This window comes from Rissa tridactyla, chromosome 3 (genome assembly GCF_028500815.1).
Source record: "Rissa tridactyla isolate bRisTri1 chromosome 3, bRisTri1.patW.cur.20221130, whole genome shotgun sequence".
Taxonomy (NCBI): Eukaryota; Metazoa; Chordata; class Aves; order Charadriiformes; family Laridae; genus Rissa; species Rissa tridactyla.
In genome coordinates, this window is record NC_071468.1 from 91,373,205 (window position 1) to 91,399,201 (window position 25,997).

General features: G+C 41.8%; 1 protein-coding gene across 1 annotated transcript in view; it reads right to left on the reverse strand.

The window, feature by feature from the left end:
• Positions 1-25,997, reverse strand: part of MEI4 (meiotic double-stranded break formation protein 4) — a 79,292-nt gene that overhangs the window by 51,341 nt on the left and 1,954 nt on the right. Inside the window, exon 2 of the mRNA XM_054195953.1 lies at positions 18,205-18,453. Coding sequence (XP_054051928.1) covers positions 18,205-18,453 — 249 coding nt within the window. The remainder of the gene's footprint in view (positions 1-18,204; positions 18,454-25,997) is intronic.

Below are 25,997 nucleotides of genomic sequence, written 5' to 3' on the forward strand. Positions count from 1 at the left end.
GAACATCTCAGTGCCACAAGGCAAGGCTAGAACACCATCTGACCACCTCCTGGCTGAGCCCTGCTTACTGTGGCACAGCCACAAACTTTTTTTTCATCTCACTCTTAAAAAACATGCATATACTGTTCTCACTTTCCACAAAGATCCAAAGCAATACCATACTCCTCTGTGTTTGTATTCTTAAATGAATAAAAAGATTTAATAGATGGTTTGGCATGACAGGAAATAAACATTCTATTTCATGGCAAGTTAAAAAAAGCATTTTTAACAGAGAAGACATCACTAAGTACCAATCTACAGTGTTCTGTACACTAAGGAAACACTACTCAAAAAAGTTTAAACAGACTTCATTAAATACATCATTTAAAATTGAATTCTGACCATTACTTCAATCTCTGAAGACATGCAAGATTATCCAATGAGGGTACCACTATTGAGATCAAAACTGGAAACTTGGCTTATTTATTTATTTATTGTTTAGTTTCGTGCCTTTAACTTTCAGACATACCCAAAATTGAACAGGATTGGTGCCAACTGATTCACAAGGAGAGGGCTAACTGCACAGGAATCAACCCACATTTCCAGGAGGTAGGAAAAGCGGGGCTTGCAAGGCCAGCCTAGCGTTTTATATATTAACACTGTCCTCAAATGCCCTGCATACCCAAAATTGGAAAGCAGGCAAAGAAGCAAAGTGCACTTCCCATAGTCTGACTGACAAAAACAGGCATTGATCTTTCACATGTTCTCTCCCTAGGGTTTTGAGCAAAAGACATTCCAGAAGAAAAAAAGTGAGAGTTTTTTTCTGGTGCTGTTTAAGCAAAATAAGCCCTTCCAGGGAATCCATCTACTGTGAGTTTCACTATGTGGATATTTTGGTCCTGTTCTTAATCCCATGGAGCAACATGAAAATTGCTTTCGAGGATGTAATGCCAAGAGTAAAAAGAAGCAAAGCAAGAACTAGGTGCAAAAAAAACCCATATGTATGTTTGCTGATTCTCTTGGGGGGGGGGGGAAGACGTGAAAGAAAGAAGAAAAGAAAAGGGGAAGGAAAGAACAATACAGAAATATCCACTGGAACCAAACTTTAGACTGCCCCCAAATAAAAGAGGCAGCATATTCAACGAAATACTCCTACCAGTAGGAGACAGTGTTGAATTTATACTTAGGTTCCTACTCACTGAGATATCAAACTCCCGTCCCATGATGAACTTCCATAAAACCCTGTTATAGTAAGTCCCCAATAGCAGCACATTTCCAGTTCAACGAATAACACAAAATGACAAAACGCTTTGTAATTTATATGTTCTAGTAATTTGGGGAGGAAGTAGAAGTTACCTTTTTAAAAAATAAATCACCCACCAGGAAATACTCATTATTTCTCTAAAAATATCTAGAAACAGTTTATCATTTACTTCTTGAAAAAAGGTAAACAAATCCCTTTGTACTTACCTACTATTTAAATGACAAAGCAGTCTTGATGTTCACACCATGTGGTTATCAAGTGAAAAAAAACAAAAGGGGGAACAGCACTAAGCCTATTATGCCTGCCTCACACTAAAAATAACCTTTAAACAATAATTTCAAGAACATTTGACAGTAAATACACCAGAATAAGAAATATGAAAGTTTAGTGCAGATGATAAATTAACCACAAAATTTTACAATGCCTTTATATAGGTAATGAAATACCTAGTTATGAGCAATTTTACAGTCTCCTTAAACATGTCACATCAGATTCAGGACATCTTTAAACTCTTTAGGACCTAAGCTCCTTACTAAATTAAGATCCTGAGCTCAAAATCAGAATTGTGTACTGCCCAAACAAAGCAAGGAAGGTTACAAGAACAGCCTTGGGGTGCAAAGGCTGAAGAACTGACATCCCTCTACACATACCCACCACTGCAGAGAGTGTTTGGCCTGAAAGCCACCAGTCGTTCAAGGGTCAAGGCAGTGACTTGCATACTGTGTATAGTATGTAAGGAAGGTTTGTAAGCACTTCTGTGAAGCATAAGAACTCGGATATACATACTGCTGTGGGACCACAGAATACAGAGGCTTTTATCAGGGGAGTGAGATGCAAATCAGTCTCACGATTGTGTAGAGTCTTCAGCTAGTCCTGAGGAAGCAGAGTCTGGCAAACACCAAAGTCCACTCCATCTCTCACGTGAATTCTGTCTCTTCTGAATAGCCACCTTAAAACAGACACCAAGACTCAGTTTACCAACAAGAAAGGGAGGAGGAGGAGCCTGTTGCTTCATCAGGCCAGGAAAACACCTGTTGTGTCAGAGCTATGAAGAGACAAGGGAACGACCCAGCTCGTGGTCCTACCCAACGTGGAGTAAGAGAGGCAGCATTTGTAACATCCATGTAGCAGGAGCAGGGGTGGTAGAAGACACTTTCTCAGACACCTGTTGCGATAGGACAAGGGGTAATGGTTTTAAACTAAAAGAGGGAAGATTCGGACTAAATAGATAAAGAAGAAATTTTTTATTATGAGGGTGGTAAAACACTGGAACAGGTTGCCCAGAGAGGTGGTAGATATGTCATCCCTGGATACATTCAAGGTCAGGCTCGATGGGGCTCTGAGCAACCTGATCTAGTTGAAGATGTCCCTGCTCATTGCAGAGGGGTTTGGACTAGATGACCTTTAAAAGTCCCTTCCAATTCAAACTATGATTATCACTTGAAAATCAAAACCAATTACATTAGACATGTAAAGCGCTCTTAAAACTCAGTTACAATTGAGAGGCTCAGTTCTACTTCTAACAAAAAAAAAAAAAAAGACAATTAAAACAAAAAGAGACAATCTTAGAAACCTCTTTGATGATACTGCACTCTGCTTTCCAAGTAGGTGTTCAGACAATAACTTCTAAAAGTAAATGAAACCATATGTGAAACTATTCATATTTCCCCCTATTGTCTTCACTTCTCCACTTCTTAGTTTTTCAGGACTCTGTTATTCTTCATTTTGTCTTCATTGATTGGTTTGTTACAAGTGCACTTTCCAAGAATGATGAATTAAGTTTATTCTCTTCTTTTAAAAAAAAAAAAAAAGTCTCCTCACACATATTAAGTGTTTTCTTCACATTTTGTTCATGCGTAAGCCTGTCTCTATTCTGCTGTTTTCATTACTAACCAAGCTGGCTGGTTGAGAAAAAACATCTCTCCCTCCTCCCTCATGAACCCCATCATTGTTCTGATCTGGAACCAAGCCAAACTTCTGTATATATCTGTCGTGGTTTAGCCTCAGACGGCAACAAAGAACCACGTGCCGCTCGCTCGTGCCTTCCAAATACAGGAAGAATCGTAAGAAAAGGCAAGACTCTTGGGTTGAGACAAAGGCAGTTTAACAGAACAGCAAAGGGAACAGGCAAACAACAACAACACGGATAGGGGAATATACAAACGCGATTACGGAACCGCTGCTCCCCCGCCGCTCACCGCCGGCCCCGGGCCGCCCCAGCCCGCTTTTAAGCAGCAACTTCCTGCCCCCTCCCCCGGCAGCTCAGGGTGGGCGTGGCTCACATGGCATGGAATACCAGGAAAAGTTAACCCTATCCCCACCGGAACCAGGACATTATCCACCCCTTATTCCATACCATCTATGCCATGCCCAGCAGGTTCCAATGAATTGCCACCACTTTCCCCTGTTATATATATATATATATATATACACACACATATAATGCCCTTAGTTTATGGGTCATCCCTCCAAAGTGTCCGTTGAGTTCTTTTAATCCACGGCTTTGGGCTCCATCTGTTAGAACAGTCTCTCAGGGCAGGTGAGATGCTGGGTGGTGCTGGTCTGTTGCATGCTGTATTTTTTTTTCGGAGCTTGTGACTGGTGCACCTGGTGTGGCTCATGCACGCAGTCCGTGGGCTGAAGATGTAGATCTTGAGGAAACTCCTGGGCGCCGGCTGCTGAGATCAGTTCTTATCCCATCATCCCTGTGCCTTACTTGTAGTACAACTGATAGCAATTATAGCAATGAGGACATACAGTGACAGTGTTACTTAGCAATTAACAGCACACAATCTGATTCATTGGCTATTCTCGCCCAAAATCAGATCTCCATGAGGTACACATCGGACTTGCCCATCCTTCCGCATCACCCACCAAGTGCACCCAGGTCCTTGGGCAAAAGCAATCCCACGGATGGGTTTGCCTTTGCCTGAGGCAGGACTAACCCAGACTGTCTTCCCTAGCATATTCTTCATGTGCACTACGGGGACTTTATCCCCTTCTACAGTACGTGGAAGTTTTGATTGGGCAGGGCCAGCCCGATTGTTAGATCCCCTGGTGTTAACTAGCCAGGTAGCTTTTGCTAAATGCGTATCCCAGTGTTTGAAAGTCCCACCACCCATTGCTCTCAGTGTAGTTTTTAACAGTCCATTGTATCGTTCTATCTTCCCAGAGGCTGGGGCGTGATAGGGGATGTGATACACCCACTCGATACCATGCTCTTTGGCCCAGGTGTCTATGAGGCTGTTTCGGAAATGAGTCCCGTTGTCCGACTCAGTTCTCTCTGGGGTACCATGTCGCCACAGGACTTGCTTTTCAAGGCCCAGGATAGTGTTCCGGGCAGTGGCATGGGGCACAGGGTATGTTTCCAGCCATCCAGTGGTTGCTTCCACCATTGTGAGCACGTAGCGCTTGCCTTGACGGGTTTGTGGCAGTGTGATATAATCAATCTGCCAGGCCTCCCCATATTTGTATTTCAGCCATCGCCCTCCATACCAAAGAGGCTTCAAACGCTTGGCTTGTTTGATCGCAGCGCATGTCTCACATTCATGGATGACCTGTGCAATAGTGTCCATGGTCAAGTCCACCCCTCGGTCACGAGCCCATCTATATGTCGCTTCTCTCCCTTGATGGCCTGAGGAGTCATGGGCCCACCGAGCTATGAATAATTCACCCTTATGTTGCCAGTCCAGATCCACCTGAGCCACTTCAATCCTAGCGGCCCGATCCACCTGCTGGTTGTTCTGATGTTCCTCCGTGGCCCGATTCTTTGGTACGTGGGCATCTACATGGCGTACTTTCACAACCAGATTCTCTATCCGGGCAGCAATATCTTGCCATAGGTCAGCAGCCCAGATGGGTTTGCCTCTGCGCTGCCAGTTGCCCTGCTTCCACTGCTGTAACCACCCCCACAGAGCATTTGCCACCATCCATGAGTCAGTGTAGAGATAAAGTACTGGCCATTTTTCTCGCTCAGCAATGTCCAAAGCCAGCTGAATAGCCTTCACCTCTGCAAACTGGCTCGATTCACCCTGTCCCTCACTGGCTTCTGCAACCCGTCGTGTAGGACTCCACACAGCAGCCTTCCACTTTCGATGCTTTCCCACAATACGGCAAGACCCATCAGTGAACAGGGCATATTTCTTCTCATTTTCTGGCAGTTTATTATATGGTGGGGCCTCTTCTGCACGCGTCACCTCTTCCTCTGGTGACATTCCGAAATCCTTGCCTTCTGGCCAGTCCATGATCACTTCCAGAATTCCTGGGCGACTGGGGTTTCCCATTCGAGTTCGCTGCGTGATCAGTGCAATCCACTTACTCCATGTAGCATCGGTTGCATGATGTGTGGTGGGGACCCTTTCTTTGAACATCCAACCCAGCACCGGCAGTCGAGGTGCTAAGAGGAGCTGTGCTTCTGTACCAACTACTTCCGAAGCAGCTCGAACCCCTTCATATGCTGCCAATATCTCTTTTTCTGTTGGAGTGTAGCGGGCTTCGGATCCTCTGTATCCACGACTCCAAAACCCTAGGGGTCGACCTCGAGTCTCCCCTGGTGCTTTCTGCCAGAGGCTCCAGGTAGGGCCGTTCTCCCCGGCTGCGGTGTAGAGCACATTTTTAACATCTTGTCCTGCCCGGACTGGCCCCAGGGCCACTGCATGGACTATTTCCTGTTTGATTTGTTCAAAAGCTTGTCGTTGCTCAGGACCCCATTTAAAATCATTCTTCTTCCGGGTTACTTGATACAGAGGGCTTACAATTTGACTGTAATCTGGGATATGCATTCTCCAAAAACCCACAATACCTAAGAAAGCCTGTGTTTCCTTTTTACTAGTTGGTGGAGACATAGCTGCTATTTTGTTGATCACATCCATTGGAATCTGACGGCGTCCATCTTGCCATTTTATTCCTAAAAACTGGATCTCCTGCGCAGGTCCCTTGACCTTACTTCGCTTTATAGCAAAACCAGCGTTCAGAAGGATTTGGACTATTTTACTCCCTTTCTCAAAAACTTCTTCTGCTGTGTTTCCCCATACAATGATGTCATCAATGTACTGCAGATGTTCTGGAGCTTCACCCTGTTCCAGTGCAGTCTGAATCAGTCCATGGCAAATGGTGGGGCTGTGTTTCCACCCCTGGGGCAGTCGATTCCAGGTGTATTGGATGCCCCTCCAAGTGAAAGCAAACTGTGGCCTGCACTCTGCTGCCAAAGGGATTGAGAAGAATGCATTCGCTATATCAATCGTGGCATACCACTTGGCTGCCTTGGACTCCAGTTCGTACTGGAGTTCTAGCATGTCCGGCACGGCAGCACTCAGCGGTGGCGTGACTTCATTCAGACCACGATAGTCTACAGTTAGCCTCCACTCTCCATTAGATTTTCGCACCGGCCATATGGGACTGTTAAAGGGGGAGCGAGTCTTGCTGATCACTCCTTGACCCTCTAGTTGACGAATCAGCTCATGGATGGGAATCAGAGAGTCTCGGTTAGTGCGATACTGCCGCCGATGCACCGTTGTGGTAGCAATCGGCACCTGTTGTTCTTTGACCCTCAACAACCCCACAACAGAAGAATCCTCCGAGAGACCAGGCAAGGCAGACAACTGTTTAACTTCCTCTGTCTCCAAAGCAGCTATGCCAAAGGCCCAGCGGTACCCTTTTGGGTCCTTAAAATACCCTCTCCTGAGGTAATCTATACCAAGGATGCATGGAGCCTCTGGGCCAGTCACAATGGGATGCTTTTGCCACTCATTCCCAGTTAGGCTCACTTCCGCCTCCAGTACAGTCAACTCTTGGGATCCCCCTGTCACCCCAGAAATACAAATGGGTTCTGCCCCTCTATAGCTTGATGGTATTAAAGTACACTGCGCACCCGTGTCCACTAGAGCCTTATACTCCTGTGGGTCTGATGTGCCAGGCCATCAAATCCACACCGTCCAATAAACCCGGTTGTCCCTTTCCTCCACCTGGCCGGAGGCAGGGCCCCCCTAATACTGGTTATAGTATCCATTACTCACTTCTTGCATAAATGACTTGGAAGTTCCTTCAAGAGGATCAGAAGCAAGATCAGGCCTTCTGCTTTGTCTGGGGAACGGCCCACTGGAAACTGGGGCGGCACTTTTCCTGGAGGGATCCCCTTTTGTGGTTGTCCTTCCTTGCAACTCCTGTACCCGTGTCCGCAGGATCGAAGTAGGTTGTCCATCCCACTTCCTCATGTCCTCTCCGTGGTCCCGCAGGTAGAACCACAGGGTGCCTCGTGGTGTGTACCCTCTGTACTCTCTCTCTTGAGTGGGGAAATGCCTGCTTCTAATAGCTGAGATGCTGGCCCGTGCAGGTGGGGAGTAGGACATATTCTCTTCAAGTTGCTGGACCTTCCGCGACAGTTTCTCCACAGCTGAGACAAGGGGGGAAGAGAGACTTTCTTCATATCGCCGGAGCCGGCCAGCTACCTCATCCACCGTTGGTCCCTCTTCACCTTTCCATTCCATTACTGCCAGGGAGTTGGCATATGATGATGGTGCGCTCCGTACAAACTTCCGCCACATGGGCCTTGTGCATCGCACCTCATCAGGGTCTGTGGGTAAGTCTGCATTGTCCAAGTCATAATAAATCATCTCCCGCACGGCTAATTCTCTCAGGTACTGGATACCTCTTTCCATGGTAGTCCACTTGCTTGGCTGACATACAACATCCTCGCTGAAGGGGTACCTCTCCCTCACGCCTAACAGGAGTCGTTTCCAGAGGCTGAGGGCTTGGGTCTTTTTCCCGATCGCCTTGTCAATGCCGCCTTCCCTAGACAGGGATCCCAGCTGCCTGGCCTCCCTACCCTCTAATTCCAGGCTACTGGCCCCATTATCCCAGCACCGGAGCAGCCAGGTGACAATGTGCTCGCCTGAAAGTCGGCTAAAATCTTTTCGCATATCCCGCAGCTCACTCAAGGATAGGGATCGAGTAATTATCTCTGGTTCTGCCTCTTCCTCCTGCTCTCGTGATGGCCCTGGTTCATCATCATCTCTTACTAAGCAAACTGATTTCTTTGTGTACTTCTTCTGTATGGGGGCAACTGATACTGGCATGGGTTGGTTCCCTGGTTCAGTGGCAGTGGCTACCACAGGGGTTGCAGTAGCCGCAGTGGCTACCACAGGGGTTGCAGTAGCCGCAGTGTCCGTCGCAAGGATTGCAGTAGCCGCAGTGTCCGTCGCAAGGATTGCAGTAGCCGCAGGGGCTGCAGCAGCCGCAGGGGCCGCCGCAGGGGCTGCAGCAGCCGCAGGGGCCGCCGCAGGGGCTGCAGCAGCCGCAGGGGCCGCCGCAGGGGCTGCAGCAGCCGCAGGGGCCGCCGCAGGGGCCGCAGGTCTGGTTTCCATCTCTTCCCCTTGAGGGTGCTGCATAGTTCTGAGCAGTGCCTCGTAGATACTGGCCAGGGCCCAGCACAGCGCGGTGAGTTGTGCCTCTCTAGAATAGCCACAGCATTTTCCCTTCAAATATTCTACCACTTTATCAGGGTCCTGTAATTGTTCAGGGGTGAAGTCCCAGACCATTGGAGGTGAGTAGTTCTCTAGGTACCTGCCCATGCTCTCCCACATGCCATGCCACCCCTGACTATCCAGCCTCGGAGCAGATCTCCGGGTGGTAGTCTTAAATAGTCGCTTAACTCTAAACAAGACCTGGAACGTATTCAGGAGACATAGCACTAGGAACACGCTAGTTTGAGTATCCCAAGGATATTCAAAATTCTCAAAAGCTGTCATACCTGACCCGAAGGAGAAAAGGGAGGCAAAAGGGCTGGGGAAATTATTAACAAATTCTGAGAGACGGTGTCCAATGCACGGACAGGACAGCAAAACCACATAAACACCCCAAAATAGCCGTCTGAACAGTGATGTTATCATATCATAAACAGATATCGCACAGGACAGCAGAATGATAATCCTCATCCCTTTTCCAGACATGGTAAACAGCATCGCAGGGAGTACATAAGCCATATAGGAATTTATGTAACACAGCCATGAGAACAAACCAAGCAACATGATGACCAGTGACTACTTACCTAATAAAATAAATGCATACAAAAAAAAACCAAAACCGTTTTTTTCCACGTTCTAGTTGGATTCTGTCGTTATCTCAACCCTTCGGGCCCCACGTTGGGCGCCAAAAAGGACTGTCGTGGTTTAGCCTCAGACGGCAACAAAGAACCACGTGCCGCTCGCTCGTGCCTTCCAAATACAGGAAGAATCGTAAGAAAAGGCAAGACTCTTGGGTTGAGACAAAGGCAGTTTAACAGAACAGCAAAGGGAACAGGCAAACAACAACAACAACAACAACAACAACAACAACAACAACAACAACAACAACAACAACAACAACAACAACAACAACAACAACAACAACAACAACAACAACAACAACAACAACAACAACAACAACAACAACAACAACACGGATAGGGGAATATACAAACGCGATTACGGAACCGCTGCTCCCCCGCCGCTCACCGCCGGCCCCGGGCCGCCCCAGCCCGCTTTTAAGCAGCAACTTCCTGCCCCCTCCCCCGGCAGCTCAGGGTGGGCGTGGCTCACATGGCATGGAATACCAGGAAAAGTTAACCCTATCCCCACCGGAACCAGGACAATATCAAAGCAAAGAAATACTGTTTCACATAGCTTCATATTAATTTTGAAATAATAAAAAGCTTCCAGGAATCTCCAAATGAAGACATTTCTGAAACTGTGTATTCCACGTTTTAGAATCATAGAATCATAGAATTGTTGAGGTTGGAAGGGACCTTTAAGATCATCGAGTCCAACCTTTAGCCTACCCTGACAAGAGCCACTTCTAAACCATGTCCCTAAGTGCCCCATCTACCCTTTTTTTAAACACCTCCAGGGATGGTGAATCCACCACCTCCCTGGGCAGCCTATTCCAATGTTTAATAACCCTTTCAGTGAAAAAATGTTTCCTAATATCCAATCTAAACCTCCCCTGACGTAACTTGAGCCCGTTTCCTCTCGTCCTATCACTTGTCACCAGGGAGAAGAGGTCAGCCCCCATCTCTCTACAACCTCCTTTCAGGTAGTTGTAGAGGGTGATAAGGTCTCCCCTCAGCCTCCTCTTCTCCAGGCTAAACAACCCCAGCTCCCTCAGTCGTTCCTCATAAGGTTTGTCCTCCAGACCCCTCACCGGCTTTGTAGCCCTTCTCTGGACACGCTCCAACACCTCAATGTCCCTCTTTTGCTTCTGCGTTTCCATGTTTTTTGGGTTTGTTTTTTTTTTTTTTTTTTTTTTTTTTTTTTTTTTGCAACCAGCTTGGAAAAGAAAAAAAGCTAGTCTAAAGCTAAGGTATTCCATGCTGACATACTTTGTCCCATTTAGGAATAACGTCACAGAAATGAATACAGGACAGAGTATGTAAAATTCTCAAATTAATTGTTCAATGCCAGGATTTAAATGTTTCTCAGAAGGTTTAGAAGCATATACTTCAATTTGCAAGGGATTTTGCTTACATAAAGCGTCTAAGTGTTTAGAATTCAGTAAGAACCAAGAAGGATTTTGAGGATATAAACATTCATTTTTAGGGGATTTCTGTAGAAGACACCACAAATCTTTTGTACTTCAAGTCAAACAAAGAATACTTGCAGCAAAGATATTGAAAGATTGATAATCAGGTAGTGAACATACATATCTGAGTCAGTTAATGCTCATCAAGCAGCTTTCATGACAAAAGATCTAACATATGCTTTACAATATTGACCATCTCAATGAGATGACTGAAATTTGAGTTCTAAGCTAGATGGGGGATATTTCAAGATATTAAGTGAATTAATGTTACCTGTGAAGACTGCCTGTCTGAACTGCTACTACTGAACTGGAAGTACTACAGCTTATTAAAAAATTTTGCATTGTCAAACAAACTGAGCTTTGCTAAGAAACAAGAAGTATCAGTCACTACAGCCAGCAGTGATCTGGGTGCAACTGTAATGAGCTGAAGACTGAAATGAGATGGACTCCCTAAGAAATCAGCTAGAGTGTGCATTCCTAAAAACATCTCTTTTTTTGAATACAACATGGTAAAAATGTTTGACTTTTGTGTTTATATACCCAGCAGCCCACAAACAAAGATCTGATTGAGAAACTCAAATCTAAGCTTGAGTTAGGTTAAGGCTCCCAAAGAGGTTGCGGAATTTCTATTCTTAGAGATACGCAGAAGCTGTCTGGACATGGTCCTGCACAACTGGCTCTAGGTGGCCTGCTTGACAAGGGGGTTGGAAAAGATGACCTCCAGTGGTCCCTTCCAACCTCAACCATTCTGTGATTGTATATTTCAGAGAAAAATTTGACTGATCCTTAGCTCCCCACAGTAGACTTACAGGCAAGAAGATCCTAATTGCCATGGCCACACTTCTTAACTAGTTTTCACCATATACATTTAGCTTTCCCCAAAACTATCATTCTGTTACCCAGAAGAAAGAAAATGAATCTACACTGAATTACGAATCCCATCTGCCTTTATGAACCTTATTCCTTAAAACTACTATGCATCTTCTCAGGAACTTGATTTATACAGGGAATTTATAAAAGAATAACAAACCCTTCCTCTTGCTGGGACAACTGGGTTGGTTTTGCCTCTGAAGAGGTTCCTTATACAGTAACCTGGAAAGAAAAGGATGCTTCTTGGGTTCCTTTGCCCCAAAAAATGTCCTTAGAACAGCTGTAGCAAGGCCATCTTATAAGACAGACAGCATCTGCTTTCAAAGGGAGAAAGTTTCCACAACCAAAACAGGCCTGTTATCCATGGAAGGCACAGTACTCTGAGATTTCAATGAATCATTACACTCCAGCTGGTGCTTTTTCCAGATTGCAAATTAACTTATTTAATTATCCTGAAAAGGCCTCAGCTTTCATAAAGTTCCCCATTGTGTCACTACAATTATGGGGAACAGATTTATCTCATCATCATATTCCAAGAGCCATATTCCCATAAATCTGTGCTAAACACATTTTAACTCCATTTTTGTCATCTCACGTATTTGTTCTCAATTCCCTGCTCCCTTCCTAAACAAATAAAATACTTTCTAGGTTGTGAGACATGCAATGCTGCCTACTTGCATTAGTACCGCTGGTAGAAGCATGGGAGTATACTAGTACACTTAAGATGTCAAATGACAGTTCATTTTTGAATTACTGTCTGTGTGACACCATCATGCCTTAGAGAAAATGCTGAGATGACACTTAACTTAGACTGGGCTGTCCTTATGGATCTGTATGGAGAGAAAGCCACCTTTTTGGGGTGGGGTGGGGGGAACAACACAGACGGAGGGAGGAAGAATCTCTTCATGCAAAAACATCACATCCCTAAGCACCAGACAAAAATAATCAGATCTGTTTTCCATGGTGACATCAAACTAAGTGTTGACTGCTGCCCAATGGGGAATCCTCTCACCTTGGAAAAAGGACACTAGAAAAAAAAAGAAGCCAAAGATACCCCTCAGAGGCTGACAATTCCTCTGCAACTGTCGTTCTTTTGCATTCCTTGCTTCCTGCCAAATACCAGGGGGGAAAAAGTGGTGACAGGACACAGCAACCTATAACAGCAGCTCACTCGAACATACTGACCTGAAGAAATAGTTTTTAAATAAGCATACCATGATAACTTGGAAATTCTAGTCTGTATTCCTCTACCTTACTACCATACCATAGGAACTAAAATCTTTGCTAAGTGCTATTCAGGGCAGTTGTAAACATTTCACACTGTTTCATCTTCTTTCCAGGAAGAGAAGTAATTTCTCCTAATAGACTAATTTGTTTTTATCATTATTATTCATTCTGATTTGGACTGCTGCTCCCTCCACTAACAAGGAAGATTCCTTTATGAGGCTGCAGATAACATATTCTCTGAGGAATCGGCATATGTTTTGGTCTCATCTTTCTGAATTAATCTGATTGGTTCCTCTTTGAAAACAAGGCTAAAAAAATAATCTATTATCAATTATGTTATCCCACTGCTCCTTTTAATGTAAGCAGGCAGAGGAAACATCACAAGTTGTTATTTAAGTCATGGTGTAGAGTTTGCCCTTTCAGGAGGTTTGAAATCAAATTATGCAGAAAAGATTTTGACTGGCTATCACTCTTCTGCTCTCATCAAAGCAGGACTCATCTGATCGAGGAAGTGCTGGGACAAGAAACACCCAAGCCATGACTCACAGGGAAGTGGAAAGGGAAGAGGTGGTAGAATTCTGTGACCCAGAACAAGGCTGCTGGTAAACAGGAGTCGTGTGTTATTTCTAATTAGTTTTACTCCAGCTGATGAGCTGGTTGGCTCCCAATCTATATGCTTCTGCAGCAAGTCTGAGCTTGAAGCAAGAAGAAAGGAGACTGAATTGTCTTCATTCATACTAATCTACAAAGAAAATCACTCTTTTTCCACACATACAACTAAATGCCTCAAGAAACACACTAAGTTAAGGAGTGAAGCAGGAGATACAAAAATCTTTTTGTCTCTGGTTCTTATTCCCTAGAGATACAAGTTGCTTCAAACGTCTTGACACAGGAAGCAGAATTTAGGGGACAGTATCCTCAAAAGTCAAACACAGCCTTAGGACAGAGTTAAAAATCAGACATTCATGTTAATCACATTCTGACTCAGAGTTCAGCATTTCCCTAAACACAGAGACACACTATGGTGGAGGGTTTGGCAGCCATATGCTACCGTGGAGGCTAAGAACACAGGACAGGACTTCAGGGCGTGGCAGATGAAGTTCTACTGTAAATGACCTACAAAAGGAAGAATAAACTAATTCTAAAAAAACACAACAAACCACCAAACAACAAACCACCAAACAACAAACCGGGGGGGAGAATCTGATTTTTTTTTTTTTTTTAATTAGAGGAGCAAGCAGTTCAGTAAATTCCTATCGACTGCATTAAGGAATAATATGAACCAAGACTGAAGGTGAAGCTAAGGAAGAGAACATACATACTCAAAAAAAGTTTTGCTAAAAATATACTCTGGATAACTGATTTGGAACCATTCAAGAGTATCAGCCTAAAGCAACCAAGGCAATAAACATCTATCCTCTAAATTATCATTCCTAAAATACACGCTTGGCAAAAAAGGGTAGAGTATGCATTTATGTCTTCTTAGGTTGGAATAACAGCTGCAGGCTTTTCAGATCTCTTTACCAGAGGCTGCCAAGAAACAATATGATTGTTGATTTGATGAGCTGGTAACAGCTAAGGAATTTGTCTTAAGAGGACAGGTGCTTCAATCCATGAATCTATCACTTCATCAATGCTTTGTAAGACCCTTTGTCTTTTCATGTAGCTCCAAAGCAAAGTGACAACAGAATGCTAAAATATTCTATATTCTTACTCTTGGAATAATACCAACAACTTTCTCTCCTTCTTTCTGTGATATTTCAATACCAATCAAAGAAAGGCAAGAAACTTTGATTAATATGAAACCTGTTTTTTTTTCTACCCGCAAGTAGAAATAGGTCTACCCTATTGTTAGGACAATACTGGCAAGGTGAAAAGTAATGAACAGACTATCACAGAAAGATTTGCTTCTCCTCCTCCTCTTCGGATGGCTGATGTACAGACAGAAGTACCACCGTGTAAAAGGAATACCAGCGTCCTTGTATTCAGAGCTACACATTAAATCAAACAAGGAACTTTCATTGAATATATACCCAGTGATTTTATAGAAAACCCATTAAACTGTAACAACTCATACTACCAAACAGTTTACCCGTAGCAATGCATTCTCCTCCCCCTCAGCGAGGAAACCCAAACTTTTTTAGGGTCTCTGAGGACAAATAACTAGTCAGGTGGGACAAAAATAATTTAGGCAACATATCTTTAAAAATGGATACCTTGTTCTTTCTCCTTCATGTACTTGTGCATCCATGCCGTGTGCAACTTTATGTGGAGAAGAAAAACAGGCACTGCAGCTTCAAAGAGCTCACAAGTTTTTCACATTAGGGAAATAAAACTCCATGGACAGTCCCTAATCATTCCTGAAGCCTCTGAAAGACCTACTATTATTATTACAAACAGCAGGTGGGAGAGGAAAGCTCCCGGAATGCAGAGCAGCTGCAAAGTGAACCTTGGCTGAAGGACTCGAACTCTTCAGCTCTCAATAGGCAGCAGCAGGCACAAATGCAGTATCTGATCACGGGACTTTTTCTAAGTCAGTCAGTGTATTGCTAGCAGAATGGAGAGGGATGTCATTTGTCGCCAATTCACCATATCCATATTAATGAATATCGCAACGGGTGAAGTCAACCATAAACAGGTGTTATTCCTGTACAGATAATGAAGAAAGCACAGAAAATTTAGTGCAGCTGTAGACATCTAAAATTAGACAAGACTTACCACATTTTAGGTCTGTGAAAAAACTTCACTGACTAGAGCAATGAAAATTAGCATCCTTTGGAAAAGGTGTTATTCACCAAGGACAGTTGCTTTCCTCTGCCTATCTTGCAACTAGAAGAGCTTACTTTGGCAAGTGAAATATCAGTACTGCTCAGTTCAACAGCTTGGGGTAAAGAATCTTTAAAAAGTTAGACTTGAAACACAGAAGTTGCAGATTAATTGATTGCATTTCTAGTGTTTGATGCAAACATAGACCCACCACCGGTGAAGGAAAAGCTGGTATGCAACTATTACAGGAGCTTGACCCCTACAAATCGACAGGTGCTAACGTTATCCACTGGAGGGTGTTAAGAGAGCTGCCTGATGTCGTTGCGAGGCCACTCTCCATAATATTTGAGAAGTTGTGGAGATTGAGGGATGTCCCAGAGGACTGGAAGAAGGCTAATGTCTCACGCATCTACATGAAGGGCTTAAAGGAGGATCCAGGAAATTATAGGCCCACCAGCCTTACTTCAGTCCCTGGGAAAGTCATGGAATGAATCTTCCTAGGGCCTATCACAAGTCAAATGAAGCACGTAATTGGGAAAAGCCAGCATGGATTCACAAAGGCCAAATCATGCTTGACAAACCTGATCGCCTTCTAAAACAAAGTAACCTGCTCAGTTGATGCGGGATGAGCAGTAGACATTATCTACCTGGATTTCCCCAAGGCTTTCAGTACAGTTCCCCACAACCTCCTCCTAGAGAAACTGATGAGTTACGGTACAGACCAGTGGTCTGTGCAGTGGGTGGGGAAATGGCTGACAGGCTGCACCCAGAGGGTGGTGGTAAATGGCTCCTTTTCAAACTGGCAACCTGTCAGCACTTGTCAGGCCACACCTGGAATACTGTGTTCCATTTTGGTCCCTGCTATACAAAAAAGATGGGGACGGTCTGGAGAGGGTCCAGAGAAGGGGCACAAAGATGATCAGAGGACTGGAGCCTGCAATATGAGGAAAGGCTGAGAGAACTGTGTTTGTTCAGCCTTGAGAAAAGAAAGCTTAGGGGAGACCAGTATTTAAAGGGTGGCTACAAAGAAGATGGAGACTCCCTTTTTACAAGGGGACACATGGGAAAGATGAGGGGTAATGGGTACAAATTACTCCTGAGGAGATTCAGGTTGGACACGAGGGGAGAATTTTTCACCATGAGAATAATCAGCCATTGGAATAATCTCCCCTGGGAAGTGGTAGATTCCCCAACATTGGACACTTAAGATTGAGCTGGACAGGGTGCTGGGTCATCTTGTCTAGACTGTACTTTTGCCAAGTAAAGTTGGACCAGATGATCCTTGAGGTCCCTTCCAACCTGGTATTCTGTATGTTCTTCTTAATCTACAATTAAATTAGATTAGATGTTAATAAATATGTCCTGATGATATGCATCATATGCAATCAGTTCTTCACAACATTAAGACACCTGTTGCAAACAGCAGCTTGAAAGTTACTTTTAAACAAATTTCATGTTTGGAACAGGTTGCAAAGAACAGACACACAAACAATAACTAAGTATGAGTAGTCATTAAATCCCTTCTCTAGAGAGAAAGGTCTATTAGCTTCTAGCTAAAGTCTAATACATCCCCCATTTTAGTCAAAGTTAGAATCCAGACATCTTTTCACAAGGCAATAAAGAAGCTACTGTTTCAGCAGAAAAGCATCCCAGTAAAGCCTTATCAAGTTCTCTATCACAGAACCTTCTAATAAATCTCATGTCATAAAGCAACTAGCTATACATTTTGGTTTTAGAGATACCCTCAACAGTGACCTTCTCTCTCCTTCAGCCCAGAGCATTTTGACCTCCATCTCCTGGGGGAAATACCCCCCCAGAGCCTGGAGACGTCCTCCACTGTCGATTTCCAAGCTCATCCTGTGCCATTGATCTCTCAGATGGAGAATGACTCACTTCACATACACAAGTCAGAGAAACAGTGCTGTTTGAGCTCATCTTCCCCCCCGCCCCTTCGTATTCTTTAACTAACAGCTTTCCTGAATCCTACAATATCAGGCTCACAATGTTTTATCACATATCATAAACATTCACAGTATCCACAGTCTAAATACATTAACAGAAATAGCACACATACAGTCCTTTGCCTGTCTGACCCTCCCGTAATCCATATTAGGGATCTATGCTTTTAACACATTAGGCTTAAATTCTCCTTTTAAGCACCTCCAAAGTGGTAAAAAAAATACACAATATGTCTTTAAGACATGTTCCAAATGTAAATAGGGTACATCAATATATTACTAGCTCATATCTCCAAGGTTATAGAGTAACACTTTGTACTGACAATTTTTTCTGGAATTATTCCATAAGATACACATTGATTCTGAAAGTTAAAAATCTAAGCTCTGAGTAATCATCATATTCTCAAGCTCAATCCCATTACAAATGAGCTAATTGTTCTACTACTTCAGAGCTTTGGGAAAAATAGAAAGCTGTACACCGTACACAACTGTACTTCATATCTAAGTACAAGAAGTGGCCCAGGCAACATGAAAGCTGTTTGTTTCCTTGCTACTGCAACACAGCCAGACATTATTTCAGAAACTTACCATTTTCCAAGCGGATTCTTGGACAGATCTTGTTCAGAAGAAGTTCCTGACGTAATCTAAGAACTTCAGCTTCCAGCGCTTCAACTTTTGATTTCCATCCAAAATCTTGTTTGGATACAGTTTTGGCAAGGTGTTCAGTATATTCTTTGCAACTCTTCCCTGGTGGTTTTGAGTGGATAATTGCAAAAGCCAATGCTAGTTTTGATATTTTCAAATACCAAACTTGATTTTCTCTTCCGCCTTCAATTTCTATTACATTAGAAAAACAGAAAGCAAAAAAGTAACTTCACTATGGCTGTATTAAGCAAATTATGCACAGTATTTTCTTGGCTTTGAAAACTGTTCAACAGTGAGACCAATTATTTTATTTCTAGTGCATTCCTAAATCATCAAGAAAAAGAGTAGAAATATAAGCATCTACGCATAATGTGAGAATAAAACATACATGAGCTGCACTCCGGCTATAACAATAAAATTCAGGCAGTTTTGAGAATAATTGTGGAAATAGCAAGCACTTCAAATATCTTATCCTAGCAAAATTTTAAATGCAAATGTTATCTCCACTAAAAAAAAGTTTACACCACTAAATACAAAAGAGCCCTGACACACGTCCCCTCCCCCCAAAAAAATCCTAAACTCATGACTGAAGAATGCATATGGGGTTATTTATACTTAGCTTAAACACAATACATACACTTTCTTGATACACTTTCTTGAAAGTGTACCAAAAAGTCCCAGTGCTCAAAAGGTAAAACTTCTGAGGTGGTTGTTAGTGTCTGGTTTTGGACACCTGGTATTGCTGCACATGCAGTTCTAAGTCTACACTAAGCCTCAAGCCTGCAGAAAAGCTAATGGAAGACTAAACCCTTAGAAACTGAACTATACGATCTACACCCACTGCTTAAAGCAGTTATGCGCTAAATAAATGGTACTTTTTGCAAAATTTCTAGCTTGTAAAAATCTCTTTCACACAACTTTTCCATTCATATCTAAGAATTCCAGTGAAAAAGCAGACGTTAATTCTCTTAGCCTCAAAGGATCAGCACCTCTGTGGGACAACAAACTGGCTCTTGTTTGCCTTATACATCAAAGGAAATGTTTTACAAATGCAGAACCATGCAAGTAATTGAACTGCCTTCAAAGCTGTGAATAAAATGAAATACGTGGAACCACAGTGAAAGAAGCCTAAGTAGTAACAGTAAGGTATCCAAAATCTTTGACTTTGAACCTGAAAGGTGCTCCCCAGACTATCTCATGTTCTTAATAGAAGTTTCACCCAGATATCACTCAAACAGCATCTATCAAGCTTCATTCTTACAAAGTTCCTTTGCAGAGCAGAGCCACAAATTAAGGCAGGCAGAAAGATGTCTTACAAATGGCTTTCACTGCTGGTTTATCATTTTGATATCTCTGGAGACTACTTTGCAAAAACTTTCTGATTCACCTACTTTTAAAAATGGACAAATAAAGATTTGCTTTGTGCTTTATAACATGCTTTGTCAGTACTATCATTTTCCTTTAAATTACATTCAGGGAAGTTGCAGAAGGACCAACATTCCACTACGGGTCAGGAGATGGTATTTAACTTCAGCATTTCATCAATGTTCAGGTGCCTTTTATCATTAGAGAGTCACCATCAATACCTTCTTTTCTCTCATGCTCTATTTATTTCTACTTACATGACACACTATTAACAAAGAAAAGTCAAACTTAGCTGTTTGACCACTGATACTTTACCACTAGGAACTTCCCACATCTCAGCCCACAACTCTAAATCAAATGATTTAGAGTCAAAAAAATCCCCAATAAAAATAATCCAGTAAGTAGACAAGTATTACAAGGAACTGGAATGAGGATAGTTGAGACTGAACTTCTACAGCTCAAGGAAATTTAGAAGTGTGAATTGATACTTTAATAGTATTTTTTCACCACTTATTACCAAACTAAAGAGGGTCACTTTTCTACTTTGTTTTAAGGGGGACTACTATATTTTAAGCAGAACAAAAACCTTAGTGTACATGCTAATAATACAACACAGACAAGAAAAGGTTCTTTCACCCTCAACATGCCAAAATGCTATTTCCTAAAGGAGATGTATCCCTAATAAATCACAAACAACATTGTATCTTTCCTAATTTTGCTTTAAATCACAATCACCAAAATCTTAAATAGCACTCCACCTTAATACTTAGGACATACAATTAGGTAATAAAATTTGGATTTGGAGGGAGGCCTTTTTCTCTTTAACATCTTGTACAGACTCACTTCTACAGTAGTAGTGTCTTACACTGAATTAGTTTAATGAGGTACTCTTACTCTGGAGAAAAAGAATCATTCATTTTCTGGAATAATAAGTACTTGGAGAGATGCTGTTAAAAAAAAACCAAACAAACAAAACCAAACAGCAGCACAGTTGGTTCTATCTTGGGAACAAGACACAATCAAAGCAGTTTTTGGAGAAAAAATCTTGTTGGAATCCCAAAATCTCTTGTTTAAAACCACGTAATTAATGACACATAGCAATATACATGCATGTACTTTCAGAAACAGTGGATTTCATAAAGCTTTTATAGAGAATATACAGCTCTTTCACCTCCTTTTATTACTATTACTATCACCATCTCTCTTTCTTCTATGATTGTGAAAGAGAAGTTTGTGGAACAAAAAGCAAGAGTTGTAAGAATTGATTCAAGTTTTTCCACAGTTCCCTAAAGGGACAACTGCTCTCTCAGAAACCACTGTAAAAAATATCTGAGAAAATAACACACCGGATGACATTATTAGAAATATGGGGATGCTGGCCAACTGTGCATTAGCAAAAATTGCACAGCAAGCTGTTGCTCTCAGGAAGTGCTGCACCAAAGACCACCAAATGAGAATGCATTCCACTAAAAGCATATTGGCAGCTACAGAGTTTTATCAATAATATTTTTGCTCATATCAGCACAGAAATTACACCAATGGTTAGGTAGAAAAAAGGTTTAGAATTAAACCAGAAACTTTCCTTGATTGGGAATAATACCAGGACACAAGCAGAAAGAAGTCATCAGTCTAACCTTAGTTGCTAATACCAAAATAACGTCTGACAGGAACCAGAAGGATCAAAAATTATCTATCAAAACACATCTGGTACCCAAGTTACTCAGCAAGATAACTACTTACTACTAACTAACTAAGCTCCATTTGCGTGTTTACTCAGTTTAACAGAGCCAGTAATCCTTGTGAGCCCTGACAGAAGCAGGGCACAGTACCCTAACAACAGATACCATCTGGTGACAAGTTTCCTACTGAACTCCCTCAATCCACAGTCTGATACTGGAAGTGCACACAGAAGACAGGATTGGCTAAAATCGCTGTCAAACAGGACTGGGTCTCCAGATTTCCGACATGAGAAAGAGAGACCCCCTGCCTCTCTCCAGACTTCTGTCTCTTGTAAAGGGAGAGCGTACTGAGGGATCACAGCCCCATTGAGCTGTGGAAGGCTTCTAAGTTATCATTCAGCTACTGAAATAATTACAAAAGAAATCACGAACTGCCCTGTACAGCTCTGTGTTAGATAACCAAGGAGAACTAAGAGGTGGTGTAAGATCCTTTGAGGACCTTAGATATAAAAACGATAACGGAAAGAACCTCGGTAAATCTGATTCAAAAACACTACCCCACTCCACCAACCTGCCAGTCCCACTGTTTTGCAACTGGATTTGATGCAGCAAATCCATTACACCATTAACTACAGCAAGATACCTTTCTGGTAAGTTTCACCTTGTTTTTGATGCTGTCTGCAACGTGTGCAAAGGAAATAATTCACACTAATTAGAAAAAAAAACACCAAAACACTACTTTCAGATTATCATCTTTGTGGTTTGTTTTCTTTGCAGTCGGAAACTTCATATATTTAACTCCATTCCAAAGGTCAAAGGTTTCACATTATTCGCTAAAAAATCTGAACAATTAAAATCATTCATTGTTATTAAAAAAATGGAAACATCGATTAAAGCCATGAAACTTACATCTAAACTTAAACCATTCATTAAAGTCATTTTTACAAGCTACACAATCCCCTATTTCCAAAAAAACTGCAACCCCACCAACGGGCTGTTTATGCACCTTGCTAGTTAGTGGTCCCCACTTTCATACTGATAACATGCTGTCAAAGTCTGGAAGTTGGGGTCAAACATGTGACATCTTCAAGAAACAAGGACAATTCCCTGAGCTGACTGCTGGCATAAAAGCATGCCTTCCTCCCCTCGCACCCTCTTAGCTGTCAGAAGATGCTTTTCTGCCTCTTTCCTTTTAATTGTTTCTTTTTTCACTGTTAACTACACACAACTGAATAGTCCAGCCTCTGAATGCACAGCAGTTGCCTTCACTGCTGCACACAACACCAAATTAAGTCTCGAGAGAAGAAAAAATACTCTCGGATGCTATTTGGGTTTTTCTACCTCATGCCAGAATTGCACCAGTGTCAACAACAGGCTGACAGGTATAATAATCATTTTCTGTCTTTTAACAGAAGTGCAGGGATGATCTCTTCATTATTCTTTGCATTAGTACACTGAACTAGAGGAGTCAGCCTCCCAAACAGGATTCACCTAGGAAGGGGTACAGTTAAGTCTGCAGTCAAATCAAAATGGACTGCTCCCTGAGGAAAAACCCAGTGATCTTGGGATAAGCCTCCTCCAGCTCCTGGGCCCATGTCCATTGGTCTCTCTTAGACAGCTCTGGGTTCCTCTACCCAGAGGAACAACAGGCTGTGCTGCCCTCAGCCATCAAGGGATGAGCTACTCAGTTTGCAGAGGTGAATCCTCAGCTCCAGAGGTTTTAAGAAGTCTTTCAGGGGTGGTTTTGGACAAGGGATGTGAATAATTTTAGATAATATACCTTTTTGAGAGCTACATGCAGTTTTCTGACTGACCTTGGAAACAGGGGAGTCACAGAGTGATGGGGGGGAAGGGGACTAAGTTCTACTGCAATTTAAAATTATAAGGCACCTCAAAACAAAAACAAAACCTAAACTTGTATGAAAGAATTCAAGATGTGAGTAATACTCATTTATGTCACAGAACTGCACACCTTAGACATGATCTCTAAGTTTGCCCATGAAATTCATGGCTAATAATGGAAGAAACTTGTACAAATATCATAGACAAAACCTTACTGTTTATGACAGGGCATTTATTTGTTATTCAGATCATCATCATCTAAGATTGAACATTTTAAAAAATAATAGAGTAAGACATAGAATAGACTGTAACTCATTTAACCTCCAGGCCATTCAACAGCTCAGTTTTTTTCACATTTGAAATAGATGGGACATGTAAAAGGATTTGTCAGGACAGAAACAAATTGCCATTCACCACTAGTACACAGCTAAAAATCTTCAGACAGTCCTAAATAATAGTATGTAAAAAAATATCCCAAAAATGTTTTTCCTTCTAAATTTCAGTGTATGGTCTGTCTTTAATGGCACAAACATAACAGGAAAAACTGGTTTTGCCATGATCTTTACTTTAACTAATCTGACAATTATACACTACTGCCAATTATACACTGCAGATAAAGGTGGAAAAAGTTACCCACATCTTTGTAACCTCATTCTGCATTATACAATAGCCATTATACAATAGCAACCAAGATATTGACCCATTATAATGGAACACAAAATGGGTCACAAAATGATGCGAGTGCTCTAGCGAAACTGGGCTGAGCTGCAGACACATAAGGCCATAACATTAAGCAACAATAAAATAAACTTGATTTAACTGGTATACCTAACATAATACTGTCTTTCATGTATATAATAAATAATGATAATGGGACGGCTGCATAATCAAGATGAACTAAAGTATGTCTTGTGTTCCAATTAAGCAGTTTTTATTGTAAAAATGTGTATTAAACCAAGGCTATTCCGCAATGTCATTTTTAAACATCCTATACTCATAACGTTGACATACTTACTGAGGGAAAAACTCAGTTTTACTACCACAAGCCTAAACAACACCTCCAGCATATTCTTTTTTTCCTCTTTCATAAAATGGGCTCAAGATGCTAAAATGATACTGAAAATAGTAAATATTTAAAATACATTATGTCAAAAGCGCAAGGAAACTTGATTAAAATGTAGCATGATTTATTTCTTCAAACAATTTAAGTTTTAAATCATTTTAGCTTCTAAAATCTAGTCATACAAATTCTCCGAAACCAAACAACATGAATGATTTGAGAAATATTTTAGAGCTTTTATTACTCCCCAATTATAACCTTTTCATAGCACTTAAGAACATAAAAAAGCATAATCCCTCTGGATTTCAGTAACACCTTAGAGGCAGGATTTATCTCCTCTTAACTACAGTTTAGAAGGCTACAGCTGAGACAGCTGTCTAGGCTCCCCTTGTCATCAGTGGGAGATTTCTAATGTCAAAAATAAGCCAAGTGATTTCTACACCTACCTTGTGATGAACTAAGCCATGACGCAGAAAACGCTTGTTTCTCCTCCCCGGACTACAAAGAGAGTCAAGTCGACTAGATCAGATGCACATACCTGTACTGTGGACAGCAAACTTCAGCGAGATCAGTTGGCTCAGTACAGGCAGCTGAAGCCGAGACCTTCAAAAAGTATTTAAGTACCTAACTCACAAGCGAAATCAGTACCTAACTAACAAGCGAACCCTAACTAACAATGCTAAAATCATCACCTTTTAAAAAGAGGTTTGTAATCCTAGATCTTTTGAATATCTCTGAAAAAGAATTCTTTCTAGAAGAAAACCTGAAAATCATGGAAAAATGTTGTGAGAATAGCCTTGTGAACATTTAAACATTGTCCATGCACAAACAAAATAGCATACAGGTACAAAGTAAAACACATGGGAAGCATCAAGTATGCCCAGAATTAAATGAGCATAAAAGAATCAGCTTGGCCCCTCATGAAGTCACTGTACGTCACTCTTCAGTGAGATCACGCGTGAGGAAATTACTTCCTCCCTTTTGAAAATGTGTAAATTCGCAGTTTAAGATACCACAAGTATATCGATACCCCCACAACTATATGCTTAGATTAAGTCTTTCCAGGTTTGGACTGTTGTGGCATTTTGCTTTCTGAACAGAATAATTTGACAGGTTTTTTAAACTGTCTTTTTTCTAACATGCTGTTGTAGTGACATGTCTACAAGAGAAACACCATATCAGATTTGACATACAAGAATCCCAAATCACTCAAGAGTTAAACTTCATCAATCTTCTTAAAGAAACATTACAAAGTATTGACAGCAAGGACAGTTTATGCACCATAGAAGCCTTAAAGGGATAAAAGGATTCACTTGTGCTCTATTCCCATTAGAATATGCCAAGTGAAAAACCCTAAAAAAACCTAATGTAATCCTGAGATTTCTGATAGTTTTAAATTATATATATATATATATATATATGTTCTCCCTACAAGCTGTGAGTTCTTCCCTTTGCACTCTTTTTTCTTTGCCAACAGGCTTTTTTTTTTTTTTTGCTGTATCACTTACAATATTATCCAATGAACCTGGCACACAGTACTCTTACCACTACCATGTTTTTGATTACTATTCTCACTACTAAAGATTTGCACATATTTACACAAAAGGGAGTCTATTCTATAAAGCCTGCTGTTCAAAAATTAAAGTGTAACTCAATGGTGTAAATGTATCTATTCTTATGTCAACAGAGATTTCTTCCCCTACCAAAATAAAACTGTAATCAGTTAATCAGCTGGGTGTAAATCCATTTGGTTTGGAAATTGAGGATATACTTTTCATTATAGCTTTATG